Source organism: Papio anubis, chromosome 6 (genome assembly GCF_008728515.1).
Source record: "Papio anubis isolate 15944 chromosome 6, Panubis1.0, whole genome shotgun sequence".
Classification (NCBI taxonomy): Eukaryota; Metazoa; Chordata; class Mammalia; order Primates; family Cercopithecidae; genus Papio; species Papio anubis.
The window spans coordinates 80072288-80100076 of NC_044981.1; the positions used below are offsets into that span (position 1 = coordinate 80072288).

The window sequence follows — 27789 nt, forward strand, 5'->3', positions numbered from 1 at the left end:
TAAGATACTGAAGGAATCATTTATTTCTCCAAGAATATTCAGGTGTGTTGGGAAGAGGGGTAATTTATCAAGTACTATTAAATGTATACACCTGAAAAGTACCTTCGAAATATATTACTACTACTACTACTACTACTGCTGCTGCTGCTACTACTACTACTACTAGGAATGTCAAAAGGCCGATTGAAAGAGCTCATCAAAATGCTTTGGTCCTCACACCAAAGACATAAACAACAAATTTTTTTTAAAAGTAGATAAATTGGATCTCTTCAAGATTAAAAGCTTCTGTGCTACAAAAGACATCATCAATACAAGTAAAAGACAGCCCAAAGAATGGGAGAAAATATTTACAAATCATATATCTGATAAGAAGCTTATATCTAGAGTATATAAAGAATTATTACACCTCAATAATAAAAAGACAACCTGATTAAAGAATGGTCAAAGGATCTGTATAGATATTTCTCCAAAGAAGATATACAAATGGTCAATAAAGCACAGAAAAATATGTTCAATGTCATGAGTTATCAGGGAAATACAAATAAAAACAACAATGAGACATAACACCCACTAGGCTGGCTGTAATAAAAAAGGTTGATAATAACAACTGTCAGTGCAGATGTGGGGAAACTGGAATGCTCACACATCGCTGGTAAGCATGGGAAATGGTGCAAGTGCTTTGGAAAACAGTCTGGTGGTTCCTCAAAAGGTGACCTCAGAACCTTCCAATTCCACTCCTAGATATATAGCCAAGAGAAATGAAAGTGTATGTATGTCTATGCAATAACTTGTACAGAAATTTTTATAGCAGCATTATTCATAACAGCTAAAAAGTGGAAACAACCCAAGTGTCCCTCAACTAACGAAGAGATAAACAATTGTGGTATATTGATACAACAAAATATTATTCAGCATTAAAAATGAAATATTGATACATGCCACAACATGAATGAACCTTGAAAATATTATGCTAAGTGAAAGAAGTCAGTGCCAAAGACCACGTATTGTATAATTCCTTTGACATAGGTGCCCAGAACAGGCAAATCTATGAAGTCAGAAAGCATGTCAGTGGTTGTCTAGGACTTGGTGATAAGGAAGGAGTGGAGGGAAAAGGAAGGTGACTAATAATGGGCATGGAGTTTTTTTACAGAGTGATAAAAATGTTCTAAAATTGATTGTGGTGATAGTTACACAACTCTGTGAACATATTAAAACCATTGAATTGTTCAATTTAAATAGATGAATTACATGGCATGTGAATTGTATCTCAATATAGGTATTATTTAGAAAAATGTCTTGGTCTTTTTATTAAGTAATTGTAGTGACATAATTAATACGATTTTAAAATATGGACATAGGATGTGTGTGTTGATTCAGCCTTGTATAAACTCAGTGAATTGCAGAGTGATAAACTGCATCATATTATAGTATCTGAGTCTCAGTAGGAATAAAATCATTCAAAAAGACAAGTTCAAGTGTTTTCTTGAAGATTTAAATGTATTTTCAATGGACTTGGAATGATCTCCATATATTACAGTAGACTGCCATACTTATTTCAAAACAAAATAATTTAATGCCATGTAATTAAGAGCATCATGAAAAGGAAATTTTATTAATATCTTTTACTATTCACTATAAAGTAGCAAATACGTTACTAAGTATAGCTTTCTTCTAATATTAAAATACTAAAATTTATCCTATAAAACTAAAGCACAGTTCCATTTAAAGGATAAATTCCACAAAATTCAACAAATCAAAAATAATACTGATAGTGTTATGTTCTTTGTAAAGCCATACAGTATATATATTCAAAAATAAACAGAATATATTCCAAAAGATACAATAGTTTTATAAAACTAGTTTCCCAATAGCAAGCTAAATATTTATATAATAGGACCATATGAATTAGAAACTAAAAGAAATAGTAACAATTATCATCCCAGCCATTCCTTTCACACATACCAAAACTGAGACATAAAGCAGCTAATTTTTTACCCAAAATCATGATTGAGAAATCCATAGTTTGAAACTAAGTTCTCTAATTCCCAAGGCAATGTTGTTCTCATCATACCAAAGTTCAATGAAAAGATAGCACATTATTTGAAAATCTATCAGCATGTAGAGGGATACTAAGTTTATATATCTGTTGAATGTTTGTATACTTGAATATATTTGTCGATTTCTAGCACTGATAATTTTTAAAGTTTGAGCTCCTAGAATGTTGTAATCATGTATGAGTACTTAACTGCTCACATATTTAACCTTACTCTCAACTTATCTGAGCATTTCTTTTTAGAAAGGATGAACAATGAGATTAAAACACAACATGGTAATAATTTAACACAATTAGTTCTTAAGGGAAAGCTTAGAAAAACCTTCATTTAGATGAGCCAATAAATTTCTCATGAGGAAATAACACTGTGTTACACTTTGCAACAAAGCATTCTTTACAAATCTCTCTAATTAGATACAGCATCAGGGTAGCATCCAACAGCTCTACCAAGGCTCCTGAAAGAAGTTTATGAAATGATTATTTTTAATGCTCTGCACCAGGACTTCATGGGACACTGCAGAGTTTAGTTAGGGATCTCTCTTCTTGCACCTTCTCCTTCCCATACAAATCTTTCCAGAATTGTCCTGCTGCAAAAATTACTCTTTTTGTTTCTCCAAGTCAAACCTCCAGCTATCTCCAAAGCTGCTATTTATTAATTTCACACTAAGGTGTGAGTTACTGGTAGGATTAGGTCTGGAGAGGTGATGAAGAGCTATTTACATTTTAAAAGTGAGGTTGCTTTTCCTCAGAATTTTGCTAATTGATGTAAAGAGTGAGTATGATCCTTCCTTATATAGGTTACGCTGTGCCCCAACCTCCTCTGGGGGCCACCAAGGATTCCTGACCCCCTACATTCCAGAAATCAAGGGTCAGCAACTGGGTGCCTCACTTGTGAAAAGCTGTTGACCTCTGGAAGGCAGCTTGTAAGGAAGCAAGTGTTAATTTTCAAAATGTGACCGGTCTTGATAGCAGCAACCTCACCCCATCACGATGTCCCTTGGAATGTTTACTAGTCAAGGGGCATAGAAGTAATCTGTCATCACTAGTCAGTGGTGCAAGCCACTCATTCTTGTAACCTTGCTTTTCTCCCCTGGACTCAAAACAAAACATACCACCCCATCCCTTTCCTCTCACATTCAAATTTTCATGTGTTCAACATTTGTCAGGGCCTTCACCTTCAATGACATGGTCAACACACCAAGAAATTATATTTAACATATGAAGAATGAACAGCAGGCCCATTTCTTTCTGCCATGTGATTGAGAGGTACAGAATTTGCATTTGGGGTATGCATGTGTGTGCTTATTCTAGAAACAATATTTTTAGACACTAAAATGATTACCCTCGAAAATCATAAAAGGGTTTAATAACACTTTAATATAATTTTAAGTACTTTTTAATAAAATACAGATATATAACTATCCAGGTATGCATGTCATTTAATTCAGCAATAAAAGGCTAGTCTCTGAAGTGACATGGTGATTAATATTTACAGTAAAACCTAAAAAACAAACAGCATTTGTACAAGATTGCTAAAATTTTACCACAAAAAAAGGTTAATAAAAAATTATACTCATATTGTAGTATCATCTGAAATTATCAACAGCAAGAAGGAAAATGTTCTTATTAATACATATGGGTATAGAGCATTACTTTCCATGTTCTTTCAAGATGGGAAACTCTCTGTTCTTGAATTATACACCAAGCACTACGGCTGAGATGGACTCATTCTTAATGCCTTTCCCCAAATCTTTGTCAAGCTATTAATGCCATACCCAAACATCTTACATAGATCTACCTACTGCAAATATTTCATGTCCCTTCAAGCTAGTTTTAAATTTAAAAATTCAATACTAATTTGATGAACTGCTAAGGAATCCAAAAGGAAATTTGTTAGTATGTATAAACAGAATCACATCCTGTGCAATTTCAACAGTATATCCCCCTAAATATCTAACAAATTGTATTGTTTCAAAGTGAAACAGCAAATCAGGAGTTGTACCCTTTCCCCACCAAATCCAGGGATGAGTTAAAGCAATTCTGTTTAGCAATGAGAGGAAATCATGCTCTTTTGCTTAAGATATATGAAATGTAATGAATGGGTCAATGCACAGACATGTTATTTTACTTTCTCCTCAGAAGGGGAATGTGCCTCATCATGTATTCTTAGCCTTTTTCATTTATCTCATAATGTGCTCTCAAAGTTACTTGTTTTTAACTATTCAACCATGCATATATTATTTTAGGAATTAAAAACATTTAATACTGATTTTAATTTCTCCAGTTCTGAGGTTACAAATTCTGTTGAGGTTAAAAGTTTTATAGTTCCTTTATCATAATTAGTATCTTCCTCCTTAGTCCTCCAAGAGGGCCTTTATAGTAATGGGCTTTGGCCTTTGCACTATAGCTCCCAAAAGACAGATTGCTGGAGATAACCCACTGAAATTCCTCACCGCGTTATTTAACACCATACAGGCTTAGGAACTATCTGTTTTGGCAAAGACGCAGGCAGACGGACAAGGTTAAGGAGGGGGAAAGGATTGAATGTGTAGAATTACAAGATATAAATAAGTAGCATAAATGCATTTTTTACTTATATACTATGGGTCAGGAAGCTCAAACTATACAAAAACATAAGGTATAGTTAACAAGAGTATTACTCTTGATTTAAAAGATAGACATTTCTCATTGGAATCAATGAATTTGAGGTGGATTTATTTTCCTTTTGCCATTCCATTCATATCACATATTCCTCTCCTGGTGAAAATTGGAATTTAAAAATGTTTATAGAACATTCTTTAACGGTCTATTTGATAATTAAAATAAGCAAGAAATAAAAAATACTGGAAATTTGTTCTCTACAGATGAATAAGAACCTCTTATGTGCCCAATGCAAAGTCAAAAAAATAATCATAAGCCTCTCCTTTACCTTCCTTAAGAAAATAACAATTATTATGGGTTATGATTTTTTATAGACCCAAGGTCATATGGTATCTGTGGTAAATAAGAATAAGCAGGAGTGAAAAAGTTGATTACAAATACCTCAGAACTAACACTAAGACTTCAACTGGCTTTTGTATTTTAGATTCTCACACTGTGTCCAAGAATAACAGAAATCACAAGACTCTACATGCTGGTTACTATTGGTTATCAACACGTCAAGTATGAAACCGTTTAGAGCATTTTTCTGATAAATTAAGTTATAAGTGTTCATCTGGATAGTATCATTGCCAAGTTTTAAGTTTACCATCTTGTTTTTAAGAGTCTGAGAACTTTGCTTAAATATACTACACACATGCCAATACTCTGTGCAACTGGATGAAGCAGGGGAACAATAGGGGCTGTGATACTCCATGTGCTATGTATATACAGCATACATATATACCATAGATAATTACAATCTCACCATGATAAAGTCAAAAAACCCAGTGAGCCTTCATTTTCTATTATATGTACACTTTATAAACTACAGAGAGTTTCCACATAGCTTTTAAAAAAGAAAAAGAAAATACATTAGACAGATTCAAATGTCATTTAACTTAAAGGCTTCATCAGACCATATGTGCAGATACTTGAGATGATGACAGAGTTAAGCTTCCTAGGGTCCTAGAGTCAAAGAAACTCTGCTGACCCCCACTGCTAAGCAGGTGCACTCCTTCCACAGGGGGCAACATCTGCCGATCCGTCATGGTCCCACTCGGTGAGGACCCCAAGAAGCTTCCTTGGGAAGAAACAATTTTCTCAGGACTGGCAGCCAGTTTGGGGGATGTGGAGAAGTTATATCCATACAGTGCACAGGGGCTGTGTAATCTGAAAGTATTATAGGAACCCTGATGGGTCTGGTTAGTGGCGAAGGCGTTGCTGGAGGGTGATGGCATGATATACTGGAGCTGGGGGGACATTCCTGAAATCTGCATGGATAAGCTGGTCTGTGGGCAGCTGAAGGTGTCCCCGTCAGTGCCACCCATGGACATGTTCACGGAGGTGCTGCTGCTCACGCCTACATAGGAGGGAGTCCTGGGTGGGGCGAAGGTCTCACCAGCCTGATTGGTGAGCCTGTTGTAGGTTTCGGCCAAAGATGTGCTGTATCGGTTGAGGGTGAGGCCCGAGCGGGCACAAGCAGAATAGTCAGCAGGGGCCAGACTACACAGCTGGCTGGTGTTGGGCCCCAGATGGAAGGCAGGAGAGGAGCAAGAGGAGCCAGACAAAAGGTGAGGGTGAGTGGCAGGAACGCCATTCCCAGTACCTTGGAGCAAGGTGGAGGAACTTGCATTGCCTACAAAAGAAGTTGAAATGTAAAGAATGACTCCACAGTCATCCTTTCCTTCAATTTTGTAAATATGAGCTAGACACAGCTTGTTACAAGGCAAGGGTTGGGGGGAATGCTACAGAGATGAAAAGGAGATGGTCTCAGCTTTCAAGGAATTATCTGGTTGAAAAATCTCATTTCCAATTAGAAAACAAGTTGTTGAATCACATGCTAATACAAGAGCAGAGGTCCAACAAATAAACAGTCCTGTGAAACTCAGAGAGGGTAGTTAACCCTGTGTCCAACCAATGGCAGCGATGGTGCCCCCTCTGGATCTGCTGGCAGACTGATGTTTGCAAACTTGACAGAACTTAAGGGGAGAGGAGAATTCCAAAGGGCTGGACAGGTTGTAAAACCTTCATTGCTCTGGTGATGGTGTTTTGCACAGTGTCTCAAAATAATCCAAAAGCCCAGTCCAATCAATTATTATCTGAAACCCAGCACAGTAAATTCTCACTGGAAGCTGGGCAGGATGGTGGTAAAAAGCCTAAATGTAGGAGTGAGCTGAGAGTGTTACCTATGGAGAAGACCAGAGAGGAAGCAACATCGCTTTCCATGCAGTTCCCTCTGAGGAGAAATCAGCCCTGGGCTGCTGAGAAATATTCAAAGATGAGCCCAGGAGAATCTGCCTGAATGTGCCTGACCTTCTCATCATTAACCCAACAGGAGAACCCTGCCCAGAGGCAATTCTGCTGAAGAAAGAAAACAAACAAGATGTGAAGAATGGGTGGAGTGGGGGCACCATCAACAATTTCTTGTGAAGAGCACCTGGCATGAGAGCACCTCTAATTTTAATACGAGATTTAAGGATGAGGTAAAGGTCATGAAATATATAAACAGCCTAAGACATCTAAGATTTAATCTGTGACCAAGAGAGCCATTTTTTCCTGATCCATCCCTATACCATGCAGAAGACAGGTGGAATCTGTAGGACAATGTTGGTGATGAGGTCATTATTGTAAGTATAAATAATGACTTGTACACTTTTAGTGCCGGAGTTTCTAGGCAGGAACGGGCTGTATATATGACCCAGGAGACTTTGTGAGTTACCTTGCTTGGGAATTCCAGGGATATCTTCAAAGGTCAGAGTCCGTAGTGATGGTCTCCAGAATGCATATGATTCCACCAAGGCTTCCAAACCCATTCTAAATGGAAGGGGTCAGGATAGGGGTGGACAAAAGAAGTCTAGTTAGGAGCATTTGGAGCTTTCACCAGCAGCAAGCATCTCAAAACAACACTGGTATTGACAGTACCCCCACATTGTCAGGTTAGGAGCTTGCATTGGCAAGAAGAAATGCTTCAGCAATGGGCTAACATTTCTGTTACCAGCAGCAGGAGAGAACTGAAACCACCCACCTAAGTTGCCTGTTAATATTCTCTGGAAAACTCAGCTGACCTAAGGGGTGAAAAGCTGTTCCCTTGGGCTAAGAAGCTGAGGTGAAGAGAGACCATTCTGGCTGCTGTGAGTCCAAGGCTCTGCTGTGATCTGGCACACACCCTCTCTCCTTGTCCTGTTACTTCTCCCTCTAAGTGAGGAAGGCATTGCCACGAAAGCACATTCCTGGAAAACCAGCTCTTTTCTAAGAGGCATTACTGCCCATCATTTGGTGCCTCGGCAGCCAGTTCAGGGGAGCACTTGTCCAAAGAAGATTGATTGACTTCTTTCTCAGGAGCACAATCTCTACCAAACCCAGTGTAGCCAGGCTGGGCTCCCACCAGCAACAGGAGGGCCATGAAGAGACGGCACTGGCCTATCCCTGCAGTGTTGGAGGAGAGCAGGAAGGTGACCTCACAGGGCTATCTGGTATATGGAGTTACTATTAAATCACAAATTATTTTAAAGCCCTGAAATACACTTAATGAATGGATACTTAAAGAGACAGGATAAGTTTGATATAGGCTATTTACATGACATATGTATATTTTAAAACAAGGGCAACTACTCTAAATACATATATCAACCATCTCCTACCATGAATGATTCAGAGACTTCCTTTCTATATATCAAGTGACTAAGTCCTCTGGGTTCTGGGAACGAGGCCATTCACTCAACTAGATCATTCTCAAGACAGCCACACCTGAGACCTCATCGCTCTTCCTTCAACCACCTCAGCCCTAAGTAATTTGTTGATCTAGATAACATTATACTTTTCATGAAACCTGTAGCTCTACTGTAGAAAATACTTGCTTCCTGGGATGTCCAATAATAGACATCTCCTGTGATTTCAGGTATCTTTAATAGTTTGACTCAAGGTGCTACCACCTCTGGAGTCCCTGCACCCCAAGTCATAACCTGCAAACTAAGACTAGAGTAATCCACCCCAGAGAGTCATACCACATACACAATATGGCGAAAGCTCTCTAAACACCAAAGGTAAGTGACTTGTGCTGTTAAAATTATCTTACACTACTTATCCATCTGTTCCAAGGCTTCACACACAGACTTTGCTTCCTTAGAGTGTTCAGGGTATAGTCTCTGTTAATTGATTTCTGTACTCACTCTGGAGGAATATGCCTACCCCATCTTAGTGATAGAATGATGTAGCCATGCATATGTGGAGGGGTGGTGTGTATACATGCACAGACTTGCATGCATGAACACACCTCATGAGGCTGCACATAAGCCTGACTCATCTCTTAAGTCACAGGCTCTGGGGGTGCAGCTCTGGGAGCACTTCAAAGAGATGTCTGCAGCCCCAGAGGGGATAGTGCAGGATTGCCAAAGAAAAGAGCAGAGCACAGAGGGGACCTGCACCTGCTCCACCTGGCCTACCCTGAGAGAGAACAGAATCTGGCTTCTGATGTAATCAATGTGCCACAGAGACAGAATTATTTAGTGGTAAGGATGCTAGACTGGGGTCACAGGGACTGGGCTGGCACTGCAACTCACTTAAACTCATTGTCTGACCTTAAGTAAATTTGCTAATCTCCCTGGACTTAAGTTTCTCACAAAGAGAGGATGAGATTACAAAAGCTCTGAAACCCTTATTAATCCTAACACTGTTTCATTCTAAGTGATTTTTTTTCCAAACCACTCATCATATCTGTGACCAAACTACAAGCCAAATCCAAGTTCATGCCACTTGATAGTATTTTCTGTACTAGTGTATTGATTTCTGGGCAGTTTGGCAGACGTGGTGAGTTCCAAACCCCATGTTGCCTGTGGGTGTGTTTAATACTGGACTAATGAATTCTGGGTCCTGTTTAGAATATCACCCTCTATTCAGTTTATACCAATACTAAATTTTGTGACTTTCTAGAAATACAACTATTTTAAATGCAAAAGAATGTTAAGACACAGCTTAATATAAAACAGCTTATTATTATCACATAGATGAGTTTGAGTAATTGTAGTTTTAAATATTAAAAATACTAAAGTGATTATAGAGCAGTCTTGAGGGAAGTTTACTAAGATAATTAACAAGCAACCACTGGACTTAGAAACTGACTACAGAGATGTATCTTACTGCATTATTTGCTTTAGCAGTGTAAACTTTATTATGATTCAAATACAAATCCATAAACTAAATTCTTAGGGAGAAGTTATTGATCATCACAAATATATAACCCTAAGCTTTAAAGAGATGCTCTGAAGGTGACATATCTACAAGTGATCTGATTTGGAGCAATCGATAATTTTCTTAAGGCTGCTGTTTCACACTGCAAGTTCCAGAAAGGATTTTAGATATTTTGCAGGAAACAGTTATAAAATATTTATTAGCTGAATCTGGACATTTTTTAAAAAGCCTTCATTTTCTCCAGTAATGGAGACCTTTCCTGGCTAGTTAAAGAAAAGATAAAAGGCACCTCCTGCAGGAGTGCAGCCAAGGCGATAATTTATACAAGATGCCTTTGAACAATTTCCACATTTTATCACCACCCTAATTTCTGCTATCAAATGGCCAAGTTTATTTAGTAAAATGGTTATGTTTTTCCTGAAGTATTTAAAGAGAAGAAATTTTTGTACCTTCCTGAGTAAAAAATTTTATAGGGTCAAACCTAAGGCCTAACTGAAGAATGAAACTATTCTCAGCACATAAATTCTCTCTCACATAGCAAATGTCTTGCAGGAGAGCTTTTAAGGGCCGAAGCTACTGATTCCTGTAAAATAGGCTGAGGAGTCATAAATAGCCAGAAAAGGATAATTTTTAATTAAGGCAAATTGTTTTATAAAGTTTAAACAATCCCAAGTCTATGTTTATTTCTTGTCCTGGTCAATTTGCATATTTCATGTACAGGGTGGGGAAAATAAAAATAGAATTTGTTTTAAGAAAAACACTAACAACAGCACAATAGAACTAGGGGTAATAAAGAAATATGTTAAATTTTTTCTCATAGCCTTACTTCTCTACTACTATATTTTAAAAATCATGCCCCTTCATGCCCATGCTCCCCAAACAACTGTGCCCTCCACCAAGTCTTACATATAACTTGGTCTCTTTTTTTTAAAAGAAACTAATACATAAGTTAGAAATGTTCGCTTATGTAATTCAGGTGACTGAATTATCTCTTCTCCCAATGTGTCTTTTGCATTTGTCAATGGGAAATGTTACAATCAGATTTTTAAATACAGGAATAATGATTTATAGATAGTTAGCATTCCAAAGTGAGAAGTATTAGTAAATAGCTTGTCTATAGTAAGGAAGAGAGTTTCAACAAGGAAAAAAGTTGAAACTTTATTTCACTAGCAAGAAAGTCATATATAGGCTCAATGTGCTTTTCATGTAATATAATATTGTTTAAACACTTGGAACAAAATAAAAATTTTAAATTTTAACAAAATTTTAAAAGCATTAAAACATAATTCACTGTCTTCTGTATGTTCCTCCAAAATTTTTAAGGTTTTAGAGTCAGGGAAGAAATAGTAACAAGCACCATGGATGTCATGCCTACATACTCCTGAAATAGCCAAAGGGATAGAAGAATCCATATCAAAGCTAGCATTTTGAACTCACCATATCAAACACTAGGCCTAGTAATCTATATTCAACAACACCACTGTCATTTTCACTGACCAAATTTAAGTAACCAAATGTATTTTCATTATGCTGAATATCTAGAATTCTTCCTGAAAACTTGTCATATGCATCTATCATCTCCCTTCTTGTAGAGGTTCGTTCATTATTATCTGTTCAAAATATACTTCAAAAAAATATTTTAAATGTATTCCTTCAAAAATGAACTGACTATATACAAGCATGTGACCCCTGAGTCAGTAGCAGTGAAGTCTTTGCTTGAGTAATTGATAGCTTGGATATAGTTGCTGGTTGTATATTCTTCAAGCCTGAATATTTCTCTCCTGGAATTTCAGTGTTTTAATAAATTGCTTTTCTGCCTAAGAAAAAAACTAAAAGTAATACAAGACTCTTAAATGGACAAATACTATTCTGCTGTAACAAAAAATCACAAAATAATTCCATCAAAGCATTTGCCAAGGTAGAACAGAAATCATCCCAAAGGTTCTCTTCAGTCACCTCATTAAGTGGCCATTTCCAGTTATTAAATGATGGTTCAATTTACATTTAATTTTCAGAAACACCTCTGAAAAACAAGGTTAACCAGGAGCTAATGTAATAAAACAAAAGCCAAGCAATTTTTTTCTCTACATTGAAACAGACATCCAAAAAACAAAATAATTTCAATACAGCAGACAACTTTCATGTGTTAGGAATATCTGCAAACTTTCCTACAGAGTGAAAAATTTCAGAGGGAAGCCCTGCTATTAGTCTTCCTGATCTGCCTGCACTAAGTTGAAAGCTACTCTACTCTCAGTGCATTTTAGCTGCATTTCAGTCCTTGTGTTGCATGGTGTTTCAATGATGCCACTGCATATAAAAATGACATCACGTCTCTGCAAGCACTTGAGTGTATTCTGAGGAAAGGTCTCTGTCACCCATCTTGTCCAATTAACCAACTGAAAGAACTAAGAATGGCTTATTTTCCCTCTAAAATTTCAGAAGAAACTGTCTCTAAAATAATTGGGGATTTTCAAGAAGTATTAGAATAATTTCAAGAGTAAAGTCATAAAGATTGTTCAAATACTTCTTTTTAAAAACAAGTTGCTTTTAAAAACATTTAAGCAGAAGCCTTACGCTGAAAAGGCATTTTTAGAAGTGTAGTCTCTTATTACTCTCTATTACTATTTACTAACAGTTGCCTTAGAAAATATTGTACTGAACTATATTGGAGTAGAGTCATATCAATAAATTCAAAAACCCTTTGGCACATAGACCAGGTGATCTGCTTTTTGATAAAAGTAATAGAGTGGAATTCATTATTGTGGCTCTACCACTTAGTACAAACACCACAAAACGTGAAACAGAAAAAATAAACAAGTGTGTGGCTGTCAGCAGAGCCAAGACAACTTTGGAAACTAAAGAACATCAGCTCTCTTGGCAATGGAGAGTAGTTTCATATTCCAGCTGGAAAGATGACTTAATGAAAGACCCTATCATACTCCACAGACAATATCAACAGATAGTTGCATCATCACCAAAGAAATTCTATACCAATAGTAGAAGCAGAGAGGATATTTAATTGGGATACTGAAGCTTCTGTGCCTGTAAGGGCAGGCTTCTTCAAGGCCCCTTCAGAAACAGCACGCACTGTACACCCTGAGAGCTTCCATTTTCAGCTCAGCAGCACACATGAACATTCACCTTAGGGTAGGTCACACCGTTACACTACAAAAATAAGTCATCTCCGCGGCACAATGGTCCTCATCAGAAATGATTTCAATATCGTATTAGTAAATTTAGCCATTTACTCTGTAATAGAAAATTCATAATAAAATATCAAATATATTTATCACAACCAGAATGGTCTTCACTAAGACCCACCTGTTGCGCCCAGAGTCTCGGAAGCCTTTAGCAAATGGATTCCTATCTATCTTCAGGCGAGTAATCTGCAGAGTAGAAAAAATATATATCAAATCTTATATAAATGTCAAGCAAGGTTTTTACTTGGTTGCAAAACTACAATGACTAAAAAATTAACTGTTAGAGGACTCTATTGTATACCCCTCTTTTATTCCCCAAGTATTTTAATATCCTAGCAGTAAAGCTAAGGAAAATTTCAGAAATCATCTAAAAAATTGATCTGCTCTAAAAAAGATACTTCACTCCTTTTCAATCTGCATTAATAGATATGTTAGTTTTGTTTTTTAATATTCCTGGAAAAGGAGATTCTGAATCATCTGTTGGTAACTTGCCCTATAACTGACAATTCCCTCTCCCAATTGAAGTTCTTCCCTTTAACTCTGAGATGTGGTTTAATCCTGTTTCTCTCTCGATAAAGGTAATGAGGAATAACTAGTATCCAACTTCTATTTAACAGCCATTGAAATGTTGTTAAGCTTCTACACAGCTTTCTCTTCTTCAAAATTAGGTAATAATATGCACACTCCTTTAATTTTCTGCCTCTGTATTTTTCTTTGTCTCTCGTTTAATATTCTTTGTGGCTCTTATCTGAAAGTTTTATTATTTTATCTGTGGAGTCCTAACCTGGTCAGAGCACTACAGTGAATGTCTAAACAGAGGTAACCACTACTTGAAGGTTCTAATGACATCAAATCTCATACTGAATGGAGTAAAAATAAATGATGCTTTCATTTTAACTTTCTTTCAAAATAAATTGTATTGTGTTATACTGAGGTACACAACATACTATGAGATATGCATAGGTAGTGAAATGGTTCCTATATATGACGTTTTAGTTTTAACAAGAGTTCTAATTTGTTGACTCATAACCAGCTTTTTGCCCATTAAGACACCACGATTTAGGGGGAAAATTTTTACAAATGGTTTAATCATCTCCATTAATAGTTTTTTTTTAGTTATGACATCCTGAACGTGACACTAATAAATACCATCCCATCTGCGTATTACCAGATCTCTACTTTGCCCAGAGGAATTTACAGCCTATTTTCTAAGAGACACATCATGTTTTGGCTTCTAAATTCCTGGGCTTAATGAACTCTACAAAGTTAATGAACATACTTCTAATTGCACCATCTTGGCTAAGGACAAAAACTGTTGGATAAAAGTCATCTGCAGTCCCCCTACATTGCCTGTGCATACTCTCCATTCGGCCATGCAACACTTAAGACATATGTGTTCCATATGATGTTATATTAGTATGTGGATAAAACTACATTATAAATGATATAATGAAAAGGTTTGCTAATTAGGTCATCATGTCTGCCACTCTGTCATTGAAACAATTCTTCTTTACAGATCAATATAGCTCAATTTTGTTTATTTTAATAATGTTTAAAAATCATTAAGTAATGTAAATGTTCATTTAAAATATTGTTTTTTAAAAAGTACAGATTTATATAATGGTGCCTTGTTAAAACAGAGATATAACACAATTGCTGCTATCATCATTTTTATTACTAACATATGTATTGAGTGCATAAAATATACACTGTGCTTAGTTTTATGCACACTACTCATTTAATTACTAGAGCAACTTATATATAGCTATTATCTCAGTTTTGTGTTTTATTTTAAACTGAAGCTTAAGTAAGCCAGGACCACAGGCTGCAGAGCTCATGCTATTAACCACTAATCTGCTTACAATGTTCCGTTAAGTTCTTAAAAATAGTAGCCAGGAAACTAAAAAGTAAATATGATTGCATGTTATCATTATCAATTTCCCCTCTAATCTGTCCATCATCTTAATCAACTTCTCAATGTTAATTAATTTGTGTTAGTCACAACATGTGCCAAAACTGCACTTACTGTACCACTGAGGGTGGAAGAAAATATAGAAAGAGCAGTTAATTTGTGTGTGAGAGAGAGACAAAAAAAGAGGAAGAGAGACAGAAAAAGAGACGACGAATTGAGATTGTTAAAAGAATACTAAACACCTCTGCTATTTTCTCATGTGTTACTTTCTCCCCCAAAAAATCATTTTCTGTCCCTCATATATTTTAATATATAAAATATATAATTATATCTCATATAATGTACTAAATGTAATTATATTAAGCATATTATAATTATATAATATATTATTGTAGAGTGTATTATACAATTTATGTATTTATATAGATATTTATTTTAATATATTTATTATATTAAATACATTACATATGTTACATATAACACATTAAATATGCTATATTAAATCTATTATGCTTGCTTCAGCAGCACATATACTAAAATTGAAACCAAACAGAGATTAGCATGGTCCCTGTACAAAGATGATACACAAATTCATGAAGCATTCTATAAATATATATAAAATATTGAATATATTTCAACATATTATTAAATATATTACATTAAATATATTTTACATATTTTTGAATATACTAATATATCTGATAATCTAGTAGATATATTAATGTATTAATAAATATGCACTACATATATTTTAATATATTATTAAATATATTATCTATGGACCTTTAAAAAATAACATTTCATGTTCCTTCCTAAAAGCTTATAAAAGAGTGGCAACATGAGTGTGAGAGGACAGGACAGCTTCGGTTGTGAGACTGATGTCTCCATACGGATAAGAGCCATTGAGCTTCTCAGCCCAAAGAACACATGGGATAGGATCTAAATCTTCTAAGAAGCTTTATAACAACAGAAACCACAACAGAGAGATTTAAAAGCCTTAAATTTGTAATTGAAATGTATATAAATGTAAAGAGAAATGGAGACCTAAAACAATTCTGCTGACCACTGAAATTAAAGGGAAAAAAAAAAAATCTACCACAGGCCACATTGGCTTATATTACATGGATATTTCTTATGAAAACCAGCTGGAATTCCAGCATGGATTACATATTGCCTCTGATTCAATTCTCCACCTAACTGACCCATATAAACATAGCCTTAGAGAAACATATACGTTTACCCATATAGAAAGGAAATATTTCACTTCTCAAACTATTTCTAACTTTATGAAATGATTATTCCACCATTGCTGATCTCTCAGACTATAAGCATGTTTATCATCTTCTATCACAATTAAAGCATATCTTGAAAGAAATAGCCCTTTGGATATGTACCAAAATGACTATACAGGATGTTTCTGAAATATTTTTAGAATATAGTTTAAAAATAAAGTGAGCTATCAAGTCGCATGCTCTATGATACAATTCATTTTTAATATTTCACATGTCTATTTTTTAGGCAATAAAAATACATTCTAATTTTAATTATGATATCATAATTCAATAGCTCAAAATGGAAAGTAAACCTACACTGTCGGTCATGAGACATGGTTTGTCTAAAGAAGTCAACATTAGAGCAGCCTTACTTGGAAAATCATGGATAAAGAACTGTTATTCACATATATACACTTTGAATGTCATATATGGCAAATGCTTTATGCTAATTCATAACATTTAGAGTGACAAGGATACCTAACTTCCTCTCTTCACTCAAAATGAAAAATCTACAAAGATACCAATTCTGAGAACAATACCTGCTGATTCTGATAGGCAGTGACGGTTGTGAAGACAGTTTCTGGAAAGGAGAATGCCTTTACTCCCTCCCCGGATGGAACAGGCTTGATGGGAGAAAGATCGTCTCCACAGTCTTTACGGATGACGTGCACTCGTGGTTGGTATTTGTGCATAGAATGAAGAATAATCTGTATCAAAGAAGGAAAAGCCAAATTTATCAGGAGCCTCTGCCCAATCTCAACACCATGACAAAATATTTAATGTGTACAATCAATTCTGATTGGAAAGGTGTCAATTTAATAAGATATATCAGAACTGGAGAAGGAAGGATGCAGAGGTGTCAATTTAATAAGATATATCAGAACTGGAGAAGGAAGGCTAAGAAGTTATTTGTAAAATGTACATAAAAATACAAAATAAAAAGCACTATTTTAGTGAAACCCTGTGTACAACCATGTGAACTGAACATCAAATTTTCTGTTGCTAAAAACACAGGAATAAATTAATAAGCATTTTATTTATAATGAGCCCAATGGAGCACAGAGTCCAAACCAATAAAACTACAAACGAGACTGAAATCATCATTTAAATTGTACCACACCCATCCCCTAAAAGATAAGTATTCCCAGACAAGCTTTTTTTTTCAGAGGAAATGTTTCCCCAATTCATGACTACATATGTCTATTCAAGGGCAAAGGGAATTTTAAGGACACTCCAGCATCTGTTTTTTGTGTGGCTCACAAAGTTTCTAGTTTGCTGGGAGCGCCCGGTGTCTGTGCCTCTATCACAATGAGGCTTCCATTACTCAGACTGCAGAGAACAGAAAAGCTGGCCCTCTCAGATGCTGCTAGGGAAATCTGATAATAGGGTTTAACTACCTTCTACCCAATGATTCCACATCTGAGAATTTATCCTAAGGAAGTATTACAAATTCAGAAAAGCTTTTCATGTACAAAGATGGGTATCACATTATTTATAACAGTAGAAAAATTATAAGCCATTTACATATCCAACATGAGTAAATTACTTAGGTGAATGAAATCCACACAATGAAATACAGCATTATTTTGTTTTATGATGTAATAAAATAATACTTTTAAAATCTTAAATTTAAAAAATGACCTAAATTGTTTATAAGCTTGTTACAACTACATAAAAGTAGAGTAAAAATGACCCATAGAAAGATATAAAGAGTGATTGCTCTAGATGATGGAATTGTGAGTGAATTTTTTCTTCTTTATATATTCTATGCTTTCAAGGCTGATGGGGTAGGGTGAAGAAACAGCTTCATCCAATGGGATTTTCTGTTTGCTGCTGGGATTCCATATTCAGGTATTCATTAAGGAGTTTCCTTAAGAAACCTGTATCTTTCCTGAGCTATAAGATTTGAATTCAATTTCTGAGCCATTATGAATTTATAGAACAAAGGTTCACAGAAATCTCTTAGGGAAATGCAGTGGTTGGCCTGCCTTGTGTTTAGGATGTGGGCAGTTTAATAAGACACATTCAGAATATTTGGTCAGCCCAAACACAGATTGTCCTATATATGGAAAGTGTGTTTGCTGCCACAAGAAGATTCTTTACTTTCTGGCAGCAACCAGCACTGTGGCCAAGATTTTTTTTTTTAACCCTGCAGTTTTCCTTCTGTCCGTGAAAGAAATGCCTAGATAGCACATGATCATGCCGACCAGACACACTAAAGGAGGAAGCATGAGTGTGAGGAAAGGACAACAGGGAAAATAACCCTCACCATGCAAATCTGCATGCAAATCTGCAATCTCAGGAAAATGGAGACACATGCAAATCTGCAATCTCAGGAAAATTCTCTTTCTAGAATTCCAGAAATTCTGGAAATTTCTCTTTGCTCTATGTAAAGGGAAGAATTTTAATGATCTATTAGTGACTTATGAAATCAACATAAAGGGTTGCAACAAGAAATTTTTTTAATAAATAAAAGTACAAAATAAAGTAGAAAATAAAATGTATATCTTGATGTGTGTAAAAACACAGAAGCAACATTTAATTATAATGGTTCTAGTGATCAGCACACTCTAAACAGATTTTTAGTGAATATAGAATATTTTTATTCTCATTTCTTTTGTATATTACCTGAGTAATATATTCACTAATCCTCATTTAAAAAGGTATAATCGGCCAGGCATGGTGGCTCATGCCTGTAATCCCAGCACTTTGGGAGGCTGAGGTAGGTGGATCACGAGGTCAAGAAATCGAGACCATCCTGGCCAACATGGTGAAACTCTGTCTCTATTAAAACCACAAAAAATTAGCTGGGCATGGTGGCACGTGCATGTAGTCCCAGCTACTTGGGAAGCTGAGGCAGGAGGATTGTTTGAACCTGGGAGGCAGAGGTTGCAGTGAGCCGAGATAGCGCCACTGCACTCCAGTCTGAAGACAGAGCGAGATTCCATCTCAAAAAAAAAAAGGTATAATCTAAATCTAAATTTATGTTCTTGGAAGCATAATATCTCAGCAGGGTTGAAAGGTATCTTGCAGACATGTGGACCCAGTAGATATTATTTTTCATAACTATATTAGGAAAAAGGAGTAGGCAAGATGGATTCTGAGGTCTGTTTACCGCCCTCTAATTAGAGGTGCCTCCCTTCCCTGTTTGATATGCAGGGTTCTATGTGACATTACCTTAGATATATTTAAGTCTGAAAAAACTGACATTAATACTCCAATTTATAGATAGAAAACTAAGGTCTGCATAAGCAAGAGACTTCTGAATCCTCAAGGCTGAACCTGGAAGCTGGGTCCCCTGGCCCATGGCTCGTCCTCTCACCACCACATTCATGTGCATTCATTATGAATTCATATTTTGTGGGCAGGCATCATCACAGGGCCAGGCCCAGCAAAGGAAACTCAAAAAAGGGTCTCAGCCTATAGAAGCAGTTAATTAAGCCCCATCTGGTGTCTCATCAGTTAACGTACCTTTTAACATACTTTTTTAATATAAATATAAAACAGCAAATGACCAATCATGTCATAGCAACCATTAATGTTAACTCTGCTTTCCCTCTCCCTCTTTATTTCTTAATTAATTTATCTCATTAGAAAGTGATATTCACTTGATATTTTGGGGAGCAGTGGAGTTTAAGGGAGAACTCTTCCTCTTCTCCAAGCTAAGAAACAAAATGCCACTGGTAAGCAAACAACAAGGGACAAAACAATGACATTTATAAACTCCCAGGGAGAATTAGCATATCTTTTAGATACAAATTTCTAAGCAGAAGAAAAACTAGAGAAAAGTTACTTTACATTAAACAAACAAAAATAAATGCATAGCCAATTTCAGAAGATTGGACTGAGTTGTAATTAAAGAAACAAAGATTCATTTGGGTTTCTTTTTACTAGTCAATGAAAAGCAGGTTCTTGTTTTATGAGGACTGTTCTCTCTAGCAGATTTCTCCATATAGTTATAAATATTTTAAAGTTACTTTTCAAAATATCCTTACCATATTTCATAAAAGACTTCAAGTGGGGTATATTGGAGTAGGATACATAAATGGCTGATGTATGTCTTGTTTGCATGTTAAGGAGCAACTATCAATAGTAATCTGAAGATTGCTCAAGAAAAATAATATGCATTCAGTATTATCTACAAGAATTTTGTGTATCCCTGGAATTTTTTAGATACGGAGAAACAAGCCTCAGTTCTTCTTTGTACAATAGCATTAGATGCTTTTTAATGTCTCATGTGGTCCTAGGTCCAGTTAAAGCACTGCAAGGATTTGATTCCTGCAATCATTTTGTGCTAGATGAATAAAAGTCCCAGGTCTATATGGAGTTCTCAAGTCACTATGCTGCACAGTTGCACAGATTTGGCAGAGTAAAAGTAGGAATTGAGAAGAGAAACAAAAGCAATTTAGAAAGCAAGCTAGGAAATCACCTCTCATTTGAGTCTACAGCTTTACTAATTAGAGATCAGTGTTAACTTCTTTTGGAATTGGGGGCTCTGCGGTGGGCAGGGGCACAGGGATGAACTATTTGATTAACTATCAAACTTATAATCATGAATGCTCAACAAAATTTTGCTTATTTAATAGAGCAAATAGAACCAGGAGAAGCACTGGTCTTATAAACAAGAAAACCACAATGATATGATGCCCATCTCCAAAACACAAATAATTCTATGTGATGTGCAATGTTCAATGCTCTCTGATCTGTTCAGAAGGATTATTTTCTCTTGGGTTTAGCTAGTATTACAGTCACACAAGTCCATAAATACAAACTGCATTCACAGAACAGGCTAATACACATTTTTCTACTCTAAGGACACCTAGATTTGTGTCAAAAAGAAGCATAATATTGTATATTTCTCATCCGATGAGTCGAAAGAGCCTGAGATCTCACAGACAGGCAACTGTGTCTAGTCTTACAGGATAGCTCAATAAGAAAACACTCCCTGCTGACTGGAATTTTTCCAGATGACCTAAATTCACATGATGTAATAAGTCAATCAAAGGACCAATGAGAAACAGATAACAAAAACGTTGCTCCCTACATTTTTTGGTAACACCACGTACTGACTCACTTTAAATGGTAGGAGTCAAGGCTATAACAATGGATCACAAACTCCGTAGCAAGGTAGGCTTATTTTTGTTTTACACATTATGCTGTATATAGTGGACTCTTTACAGATAAGTACTTTCGAGTTCATCAGTTCATTTGGTTCACCCTAAATTCTCTGATTCCAATATATATAACCCATTAGAAAATCAAGCCTCAGAGAGTGAAAGTGACTTGCCCACAAACACAAATGTGTCATACCTCTAAGCAATTGCAAGGTCCTTCCACCAGGGAGACCTCCGCAATCTCCCCTATAACATGCTGCTTCCACACCTGATTCTCAAGGAGAAGTGAGAAAGAGTGAAGGCATCAGTATCACTGAGTCCTCAGCAGCTGGGAGTACAAGTCCTCCCACAGGCCCCACTGTGGCTGTCTGGCCAAGCTTCCTTCCAAAGCACCACAGCACCATGGGTACAAATCCTTATGAGGCTTAAGGTACACCACTACCTGTTAAATGTCTTCTAATTTTTAATAAAAATGCTGATCTAAATGTTTTCCTTCAGATGGAAAATTCCAGAGGAATTGGGAAACATGTACATGATGGGAAGGAATTACCCTACTCAAGCATACTAACCCCTCTGCACATGGGTAGCTCAAGGAACAGTCTTGATTTGTATAAAAGCCAGCATAAAGCTGGCTATGGATTCACCAAGGATCAGGCAAACATTAAGGTCTTCAAAACATTCAAAGATTCGCTGTGGAGTGGTGGAACATTTCCACTCTGGAATTTCACCACTATTCCTCTCCAAATAATTCATGATATTTGAACAACTGAAAAGTCACTTTGGGGAAAACCTCAATGTCACATCATCTCATGTCTCATGTGCTCCTATGTCCAGTCAAAGCACTGCAAAGATTTGATTCCTGCCATCATTTTGTGTTAAATTAATAAAGTCCCAGGTCTCCAAGGAGTTCTCAAGTCACTATGCTGCACACTTGCACAGATCTGGCAGAGTAAAACTGGAACTGAGAAGGAAAAAAAAAAGCCATTTAGAAAGCAAGCTAGAAAATCACCTCTGATTTGAGTCTATAGCTTTACTAATTAGAGATCAGCGTTACTTCTTTTGGAATTGAGGACTGAGGGTGGGCAGGGGTAGAGGGGATGAACCTCAACTACGTTTAAGGGTAGAGCGGTAAGTTCCCAAGACATCAGTGCATCAACAAAGGGACGTTTGAATTAGAAAGTCCTACCATAACAATACCACTGTCTTCTTATACCCTGAACACAATCAACAACAGAATTAGAAACAAATTCCTAATATTTAATCTAGCCTCATTTAGGGTCATCAAGCTGAGTAATTAAACAGATTCTTGCTTCACAAAGCCTTTCTCATCTTTTCTGGCTGGAATACGGTGACACTGGCATCTGTACTTCTCTGAGCTGGCAGGATGATAATCTGTGTGCACGACTTCTTCTCTCCCCACCTAGGCTAGAAACTCACAGAAAGCAGAGATCATGGCTTTTATCTTATTTTTTATTTGTTGAAGCAGAGTCTTACTCTGTCACCTGGGTTGGAGTGTAGTGGCATGATCTCAACTCACTACAACCTCTGCCTCCCGGGTTCAAGTGATTCTCCTGCCTCAGCCTCCCGAGTAGCTGGAACTACAGGCAAGCACCACCATGCCTGGTTAATTTTTGTATTTTTAGTTGAGACAGGGTTTCATCATGTTGGCCAGCCTGGTCTCAAACTCCTGACCTCAGGTGATCCGCCTGCCTCAGCCTCCCAAAGTGCTGGGATTACAGACATGAGCCACCATGCCTAGGTCAAGCCACCGTGCCCAGCTTTGTATCTTTTACCACACTGGATAACATCTTCAGAAGTATGTTTTCTAAATGAATAATGGAAAAGGGCACTTTCCCTCCTACTTCTCCTCTAGTATCAAGTAATACGTATGTACATTTTTACCATTACCAAAGGCAATTCACTTGCTTCCAAATTGCACAGATACATCTCTCTCCCTGCTCCCCACATGTTAATGTACCTCCATTTATTCAACTAGTACATTCTGCTACAACTTTAAAGGAAAATTTTCAGCAGTTAGACAATATACATCTCTATCTTTTGCCTATTTTCTGCTATGTTTATTTCCCTAATAGTAAAATATTATAATTATTTCGGTTTAAGTAACTGAATTTCAATTTGTAATCTATTATTTTGTGTTGTAAACAAATGCTGTGTGACAGTTAATCTTATGTGTCAAATTGGCTATGCCACAGTACCCAGATATTTGGTCAAACACCAGTCTAGATGTTGCTGCCAAGGTACTTTTTAGATGAGATCAACATTTAAATCAGCAGACTTTTGAGAAAAGTGGACTACCCTCCATAACGTGGGTAGGCTTCATTCAACCAGTTGAAGACCGTATGAGAAAACAGACTGAGATCCCAGAGGAAGGGGGAATTCTATTACAAAACTACCTTCACACTCAAGCTGCAACATCATTTCTTCCCTAGGTCTCCATTTGGCTGTGCAGATTTCGGACTTGTCAGGACCCAAATTTTCCTGGTAAGTTCCTTAAAATAAATTGCTCTCTCTGTCTCTGTTTTTCTCTCTCTTTTTTTTTTTCTCTCTCTCTCCACACACACACACACATCCTATTTTCTGAAGAATGCTGTTGTAAATAAAGTCTACTGAAATCATAAAGTTAGTATCACACAGGTTGATAAATTACTAGATCTACATCTAATATTTGGTACATCAGATATTAAATAGAAAACCAGTAATTCGAACTGAAAGAATTAGAACTGTAAAATGACTATATTGATTTAAATTATTAAGAAGCTTATACCTTATACATGATGGCATATAGTTTTTATCACCACTTATCTCTTTAGAGCATATGTTTTTTAAACTGTAGAACTCACGAGAAAAGGTAGTGTACTTAAGGTTTTGATAACAAGTAATGCTAAAGACATTAAGTCTAAAATGTTCTATTCCAAAAATGTCCTTCAGTGGATGTGCTGAGCATATTTCACAGTCAGCTGCCTCAGTGACACAGAAGAAACCAGTGTTATTTCACTGAATTCCTGTGAAAAATAGTTACAACTGTGTTAAACTGTAAAAATAAGGAATAAAAATAAGGAGAGTGAAGAAGTAATGCACTAAAATATAGGACATGAAGTTGGGTGCAGAAAAGAAATCTACTATGTTACTTTTTTATTTCTATTTTAAGTCATAAAAGGCAACAATCAAGAAATAAAAACACTGGCAGTGTGAGATCTTACTAGCTACATCTTAAAAATCCACCTACTGCATTTGTATCACAGTGAAATTTATACTGGAATGTTTTCATTAAGGTCAATTTCTTAAGATACTGTTTGGCAACTTCCAAATCATATCCTGTCATCACTATTTTACTAGTTTATGACAACCTGCATTTTGTTTTAAAAGATATTCTCATAAATATGCTATCTTTATATCACTCCTTTAAGAAATAAACAAGTTGATATTTCTTTTATGTATGACATATTCTTCGAAAGGCATTTTAATCCTGCCTTAATCAAAACTCTCTTAAATAACATAAACCTAATTTTAAAAATGCTGGCTTTGAACAGAAATCAGCAAGTATCCAGTTACGTATTTATTAACATAATAGTGTAGAAATCTTGCCTGGGAAGAATACTGCATAAAAATTACTAAGGTGTTAAAAATGACTGCATTATTGGAATGACTGAACTTTGATTTATGTATCATGTTTCAGCAGTTTTAAGAATAAAAGGAATGACTGTTGCAACATTTTGACACATTAGATGTCATTACAAAACAACTGGAAACTTGCAGATGGAACACACAAACAGCATAAGCTTAGGCAATTACTGAGAAGCAATGAGTCTCCGCTGACAAAGAGCTGGATGCAGGCAGGACACAATAAATCATTATCCTTATTAACCCAACTCCAAAGTGTTCATATTCACAGTATAATAATTAACACCTCATGAGATTTCACACAAATATTTTGCCTAAGAACATCTCTGCTTCCAGTACTTTCATTCCAATAAAAATGCAGTACCTAGTTTTAACCTATTAAATGCCCCATAGGATAACTCAGGCAACAGGCACAGTCTATGCAAATATAAACTTGATTTTGCACAGATTATGTACATACTAATCAATCAGGCAATGAACATTATGATCTTAGAACCATCCATTTCCTTCAGTCAGGCACAGTGTAGATGTGGCTGTGCCATCTATAGATGCAATAAAGAGGCCATCTACTCACATGGCCTTGGTCATCCAGTTCATTGTTGGTGAGCTTCAGCTTGTCGAAGCTGATCACTTGTCTCATCCAAGTCTCCCCCGAGGCAGGCGAGTCTGGATGAATGTACACCCGGGGTGGCACGGGGGAGTCAGCATTACCTGCCACCATCCACTTTGAGCTGTGGTAAACATACCTAGAAGGCAATGACCAGGCGTTCAGTATACTATTTGTACCTTGGAATGTCCAACTCAGTAGAATCAGACAAAATGTGTGCCTATTTTGTTTCAGGTTTAAAATAAATCAATTTCCTCTTAACACTAAAAATGAGATTTCAAGTGCTTTTCAAAACCTTTCTAAGGCAGCAGTGGCCTGCTGACAATTCAGACTAAGGGGCGTGTTAAGGGCTTCATGAAAAATATGTACACTATCACGACCATAAATGCAAGTATCTTCATTCTTATGAATGACACTTATTCACCCGTGACATTCCAACTCTGATATTTTCCATTTTTCTTCTGAATATTCCATCAACATGAAAAAACAAATAGCTTGTCAAGCTCACCTTTAAGGAAATCTCAAAAATACTTGAGAGTTACATTTCAAAGTGTCCCACTTCCTTCAAGATCGCTTCCCATGTTAGACTATGTTCAGGCTTATGGAACAGACAGTAGAAAGGCAAGAGGAAATAGTCAGAAGTTCTAGAAACTTTTATTTTAATAGGAAAAAATGTTTTATCTGTTATCATTTGGTATTTTTTGCAATACTATGACACTATATATTGAGGTATATATTGAGGACAAAGTATTTGGTTTAATTGGAACATTCTGTATTATCTGTATTATCATAAAATGTAGGCCCTTATTCATCTCCTATATTTCTTTCCTGAGCCTTTTAAAAAAATTCTTTCAAATCATTTTCAAATATTACTAATCAAAAAATAAATCAAACTTTGAAAATAATGGTATATCTAATTAATATTACTTTTCTAATTAGGAAACAAAACATCCTATTCTATTTCTTTATATGACAAATATATTGACTCAGTAAGAATAATACATTTAAATAACAATGCCTCAAGAAATATTAATATTTAACTATATTAAGATTACCATTTAATAATTTAAAATAAGCTAATTAAAAAATTAGAAACTAGTATAACAATGAAGAAAAAAATTATAAAATAAAATTCTATACTTAGATATTTTCCTTCCATTTATGTTAAGATTAGCATACAATTTAAAGTCGTAATTTGCAAATAGTCTCAGAAAAGTCTACCTGTGTTATATACACGTTTCTTTTTATGAGAGCATAAAATATTTCAGAACATCTCTGATGAGGCCCTTTGTTTCAATTATCCGTCACATAGTTCATTTTGGGCTCAATACACCTTCTAGTCTTTCATTTCTTTTCTTGGGAAAAAAATATGTAATCATAAAATTAGGGATACTCTTTTAGAAATCTTCCTTTAGGCCAGGGACTGTGGCTTATGCCTGTAATCCAGCACTTTGGGAGGCTGAGATAGGCGGATCATGAGTTCAGGAGTTCGAGACCAACCTGTTCAACATAGTGAGACCCCGTCTCTACTAAAAATACAAAATATTAGCCGGGCATGGTAGCAGGCACCTGTGATCCCAGCTACTGGGGAGGCTGAGGCAGGAGAATGGCTTGAACCTGGGAAGCGGAGGTTGCAGTGAGCTGAGATCACGCCATTGCACTCCAGCCTGGGCAACAGAGCAAGACTCCATCAAAAAAAAAAAAAAAAAAAAAAGAAAGAAAGAAAGAGTGAAACCTTTCTCTTTTAATTGGTATGATGTAATTTCAGTAAGTTCCTAATTGTGGGCTTTTGTGAATATTAATTTTATATTCTAACAAGTGACAATAATTTTTAACTTGACCAAATACCACTCTAACATTAGAAAATGAGCCAAATTTTTTCCTAATGTTGCTGAAAACATTGATAAATGAAATAAAAATCTTAGAAATTCAAGAAAAATTACACTGTGGAAATGAATTGAGTTACTGCCAAAACAAATAGAGTAATATGCTCTAACAAAACCTTGAAAAAGTATGCAATTAGAATAGTCAAAACTCCACACCCACTGACAGAATAAAAGCTACAAGTTACACATTCTTTGTAAAACATTCTAAACACAAATAGTACAAATAAATTTCTTCCTGGGAAGCAATATAAGTGAAAACAAATTACGTTTTACA

At 36.0% G+C, this 27789-nt stretch overlaps 1 protein-coding gene and 1 pseudogene across 1 annotated transcript in view; one reads left to right on the forward strand and one right to left on the reverse strand.

Annotated features, from left to right (window-relative positions):
- Window positions 1-430: 430 nt before the first annotated feature.
- The window catches only part of TBX18 (T-box transcription factor 18), a 32681-nt gene continuing 5322 nt past the window's right edge, over window positions 431-27789 (reverse strand). The window contains exons 4-8 of the mRNA XM_003897861.5: window positions 25597-25768; window positions 16806-16973; window positions 13202-13266; window positions 7413-7507; window positions 431-6329 (exon numbers count right to left, since the gene is read on the reverse strand). Coding sequence (XP_003897910.1) covers window positions 5605-6329; window positions 7413-7507; window positions 13202-13266; window positions 16806-16973; window positions 25597-25768 — 1225 coding nt within the window. The 3' untranslated portion in view covers window positions 431-5604. The remainder of the gene's footprint in view (window positions 6330-7412; window positions 7508-13201; window positions 13267-16805; window positions 16974-25596; window positions 25769-27789) is intronic.
- On the forward strand, window positions 15506-15605 carry LOC116275506 (annotated as a pseudogene).